Here is a 5142-nt window from a genome sequence, read left to right on the forward strand (position 1 = left end):
TTTCTTTCTAAAATGTGGATTTTCATCCGTGATCCCTTGAAGATTCTGATTCAGTCAGTTTGGGAGAGGGCCCTGAAAAAGGTGGGGTTTTGTTGTGGTGGTGGTTGTTTTTCAAGCATCCTAAGTAATTTTGACAGCTAAATTCGGAAACTAGTGATTTAATGAGAGTCTTGACTTTCACAGGATTGCTATGAACATTGAGTTTTATAAACTTTAAATCACAATAAAATATCGATTGCTAATTAGATTACTTCTTGAAATAACTATTCCATCCCCTTTCTAAAGACTTCTTCAGTTTTTCATCAGTTTGAAGCTTGACTATATGAGAGCGTATTTGTTTGCTTTTTATGCATTGTGATAGCAAAGAGAAAACTAATGAACTCTGCCGATTGATATATATAATACATAAATTTAGGATTAGTTGCATGATAGTTTTAGATGTCGAAGAGATGATAGAAAGTAGAAGACCCTTGCTTGAATTTTTGTTAAATATGAGGAATAAATACCAGTTTTTAAAAATGGCCAAGAAACATACACAGAAATTTCTTTTATATGTTTTTAATACAAAACTCATTTATTACTGACACTGTGATAATTTAATTTACAAATAAATTCTGACTTCCCAGTTTTAAGAGCATTAGCTTAAGTTAAATACATTGTTCTTTTCTTCATCTTTTTCAAGCCAAAAACAAACAAAAAATATAAAACACCAAAAACCCTTGCAAGCATCAATAATAGCAATGGTGGTTTCAAACACATATTTTCCAAAGACCCATCCAAGTTAAAGACATCGCAGCAGCTCAATACAATCTCTATATAATAAGATGTAGCATAGGTGTCAGTTGACCTTGAAGCTTATAGCATGTTTTAATCGGTTTCAAAACCTTTATTCACAGTTTCTATGTAACTGGAGTTACCCGGCCTTCTCAGTTCTGAGGGATTTTCTGATATGTCCACGGTTTTTTTTTTTTTTAAGACAGTACCACAGTATCTCCTTCCTTCTTCTGTCTCTCAGGTCTGATCTTGCTTATGTGCCTTCAACCCTGAGCCTGGATAACTTCCGTGTTAATCCATTTTGAGTCGTATGTTCTTCCCCTGGGCCTGTGGAGTCACTTAAAAGGGCCAGGTTGTTCACCCAGGGAGCCATAACTGGTACATTCCTGTCCTTGATACAATCTTCAATGCTCTTCAGCCAGGAACTGATCACTTTAGACTATTCGCCTGAAGTTCATTCAGAAGATTTAAGTACATATTCGATTTGAGAAATCTGGGATAGGAGTCCTTTTCCATAAGAGTATATATAATTTTTTGGGCTTCATCAAAACACGTGGGGGTTGGTGTTTTAATCTTCTTGGCTGTAGATTCTCGAGTGCGAAAGTCAATATTGATCTAAAAAGAAATACTCACTAATTAATACATACTTCCAATGTATTGCACATTTTACGATGTGATTGTTTGTTGAAGCACCTCAAGACAATGGTATTAAGCCCTCATTTGTTTCAGCTCAATTATCTTTTAAATGCTTACTCTAAACCAGCTCTAGACTAGGTGTGAAGGAGGTAAAAAGAAATATCACCAAAAAATTTTTGTTCCAACTTGGCTTATAGTATAGTTGGGAGATGAAAAAGAGGCAGACATGAAAGTTTTAAATATCCATACAAGGTGATGCATGCACATCAGAAAAAGTGATGTGGTCATGTAAAATTTATAGGAGAGGACAATTTGTGTAGCTATTTTTTGCAAGAATATTTAACTGGAAGGTGGGTACTACTACTAACTGAAAATATTTCTGCTGCTATAATTGTATGTATTACACTAATCTGTATTTTAACCTAATGTAAAATGAGCTAACTCATTAAGGACATTCTGACATGCAATTCTGGCTAGTAACACTGCTACTCCTTACCGCATCCCTATCATGTTAGCTAATTTTACAAAATCAATCTTTTCATTCTCCTGTCTTCAGATACAGAAAGTTAGATTATTATTGCACTGAATTATATGAACATACCTAATATTTAGCAGTGAAATTATGATACTTAAAAAAGATCTAATCTTGCTATGTCTGCTGAATGCTATTTCTGTATCTAAGTTCCTTTGCACATAAACTGATGATAATGAAGATAATACTCACTTGTTTAGCAGCATCTGAATGCACAAATACTTTATATATTTTCTCTGCTTTGCAATGCAAAAGATCAGACTCTGTTTTTTTGTAGTCTTCACAAGCCAGCCAGAACTCAATGTTCTCCTCACTGAACTCAGACTTTAGGAAATTTCCGAAGACATCTTGACCAACTAAAAAGAAAGGGTGAGGGGTGAGATAATTAAATTAATTGAGCCAATAAATGAATACCTTAAAGAAGAAATTTGCAAGAAAAATACTATTGTGTTGTCTAGGCTCAAAGGTAAGAGAGGGCTAACACTGAAACAGCTGTGTCATAATTCATAAAGATGGGAAGACCTCAGAAATTCCTTCACTGATAGTTTATCTGGGGCCAGATGAACCTGTCCACAGTCCCACAGCTGCTTAGTGATGGCTACAGAACTGTGCTTTGCTTCCACCTGCTAATTAAATTAAAATTCTGCTCTTGTGATTACAAAACAATCTCTTTTCTTATAAATACCAACTCCTAGCCAGACTGTAGAGTATTTTAGGGAAGCAAACATTGATGAAGGTCATTAATATCATGTTCATTATTAACAAATACAATTTCCCCATCCAATTCATATTAGTCAGAAAATGTGCTGATGTACTGATTCTATTTGCTGGTGTTATGGGGGCTTTTAAATGGGCCTTTTCTATACCATTTATTTGTTTGGTTGGATTGTAAACTAAGTTAGATGATAAGAGGGATGAACCATATTGAACTACTTGACCGCCCCACTCCAGCAAGGATTCTTAACAGTGTTTGTGGGGAGAAGAGGATTAAGTTCATCCTCTAGATAGAGAGACCACACTGCTCATCTAGACCTCTGAGTGAGGTCGTAATCCCAAGAGACTTGCAATGTCCATAATGAGGGAAGGCAAGCTGATTTCATTCTTTACCTTCTCTTATCAGAAACTCCCCCACAAGACCCTGCTTAAAAATTCTTTTTATCATATCTATGTTATCATGTATCATGTTATATATAATGCAATTCTATATTGCGTTTCTCAACATCCTTCAAGGCAGCAAGGTACGGTGTCCTTATTTTTGAATCCTTGGTGCTTCTAAAATGCCTGACACATAAAAGTAGGCTGAATGAGTAGATGAGTAAATGAATAATAAAATAGTGAATTGACTGAATGAATCTTACTTCTTACGTCCAACAGTTATGAAAATACATTTTATAGGTAGCTTTCAGAATGGCAGTTTACATGTTGAGGTGTTTGGTTTACTTCTAAAAACTAAAGTTGAGACTTCAGAACCCTAGCAATATAATTTTAAATTTTGCTCCTGTAATGATCCATAGGAATACCTAATCGTCTCTGCAAATTTGTCTGAAGGACAGTGACAGAACTGAGTGTTAGGTCAACATGACACTACAATAAGGCATAATATGCTGAAGCTATTAGTGACTACAGAAAAAACTGGAATACAACTTTTCACACACTCTTCTATCCACAATACTATATTTTAATGAAGTCATTTAATCAGCGTATTGAGCTAAACCCCAAACCATTTAGTAGTTAATCATACTTACTTTGGTTTGCAAGTAGTTTTTCCAGAGATTGAGACCACTGCATTACTTCATTAACAGAGAGTCTGCTGGGGACAAAATTCACATAAATTAGTAAAAATATTTCTTTTGTGTATAATCACACATGAAATCAGAATGGCTTCTATATTTTGATAACTCCATGAACTAAGATTCTGGTTCTATTCATTTTCTTAAAATTTATCTATAGGGAAACAAAACTTCCTTTAGAATTACTACATTTATGAAAATATCTGCCAGTAAAATGTGAAGAAATCTAAATACATATACTCTAACAGAGTAGCAAATTATGCACACACATATTTGTACTTAATTTACATTGGTACTAATGTAGTCTACTCTTATGTGGCTTGTTACTTAAAAGAGACAAAGCCTAGTATGTGCAGTATTAATCACTTCCTAGAATAGAGAGATAATTCATAGGCTGCTCTTAAAATGATAGTTCAGAATACTAGTGTACCTACATGTCTTTGGACTTAGAAGGTTTAATTCCAGATTCCAGATGTGGGATCATAGATCTCAGGTACGCTTTCACATCCATTCCACTACAAAAGATACGAACATGAATATTTGCATTTCTTTAGTTTAATACATTTTATTTGTACAAGAAACATGAAACAAACTTCTCCAAAGAACAAGGCAATAATAAAAATAGCTGTTACAACATTTTTCTATATTAAGATTGAGCTAATTTTTACGAGTCAAAGTCTGCAAAAATTTCCACATAATTTAATGCCTTATCATGAGTCATTTTTTAAATACAACTGAATAAACTTACATATATATATATACACAACAGCTAATTTCTCTGATTTAATTAACTAAATGCTCATATTTTCTTCTATTCCGTCTCAATCTTTCTGCCATTAAAGATAATCTAAGTCAAAATTCACAAAGTGAGACACCGAATGAACTTACAAAGTCTTTGGCCTCTTTTTATGCGTTTTATCATCTAGAAGTGAATGATCAGTTTCTTTCAATTCCTTTGGATTAGCAGAGAAGAACATTCCTGGCATTTTGTCTAACCTTGGCGTGGAGATGGCTGCTGCTCGCATAGTCCTCACTCGGCAAATATCTGCTCGTCAACGTCTCTGCTGCTTTATATAGTAAAGGCAAACAGGCTCTTGCTGTTCAAATGAGTCTGTTTATCAAATGATGTTACCACAGACACTGGAAGTTCCCTCTTTCTTGGTGTGTTATGACGTGTATCTTGAAAAAAAGAAGCATACAGTGATGTCTTGTGGTTGAAACTCAACCAAATGAGAATAGGTCACTTGATTAAAAAGAAAGAAAGAAAATTAAGCAAACAGAGGCACACACACATATACCACATGTCTAAAGTATTAGCAGCATCAGTCTTTGGTTGGAGAGGATGCCTGTTTCTTCATGAAGATTGCATATTTCAATAAAATATTTCATTTAGTGTATTTATTGTATCAC

The 5142-nt window shown here is 34.3% G+C and overlaps 1 protein-coding gene across 2 annotated transcripts; it reads right to left on the bottom strand.

Moving 5' to 3' along the window:
• Positions 1-929: 929 nt before the first annotated feature.
• On the bottom strand, positions 930-4808 carry RGS1 (regulator of G protein signaling 1). Of its 2 annotated transcripts, none has more exons than XM_026517353.4 (5): positions 4621-4808; positions 4167-4247; positions 3688-3749; positions 2135-2298; positions 930-1389 (listed from the first exon to the last, which is right to left on the bottom strand). In XM_026517353.4, the coding sequence occupies exons 1-5, from the start codon at positions 4755-4757 to the stop codon at positions 1204-1206; spliced, it is 630 nt and encodes a 209-aa protein (XP_026373138.1). In that variant the 5' UTR covers positions 4758-4808; the 3' UTR covers positions 930-1203. The 2 variants fall into 2 exon arrangements, with proteins under 2 accessions (XP_026373138.1, XP_026373136.1); XM_026517351.4 differs by having other exon boundaries at positions 3688-3752.
• Between the last annotated feature and the right edge of the window lie 334 nt (positions 4809-5142).

The sequence above is a fragment of the Ursus arctos genome, unplaced genomic scaffold, assembly GCF_023065955.2.
Source record: "Ursus arctos isolate Adak ecotype North America unplaced genomic scaffold, UrsArc2.0 scaffold_2, whole genome shotgun sequence".
Classification (NCBI taxonomy): domain Eukaryota; kingdom Metazoa; phylum Chordata; class Mammalia; order Carnivora; family Ursidae; genus Ursus; species Ursus arctos.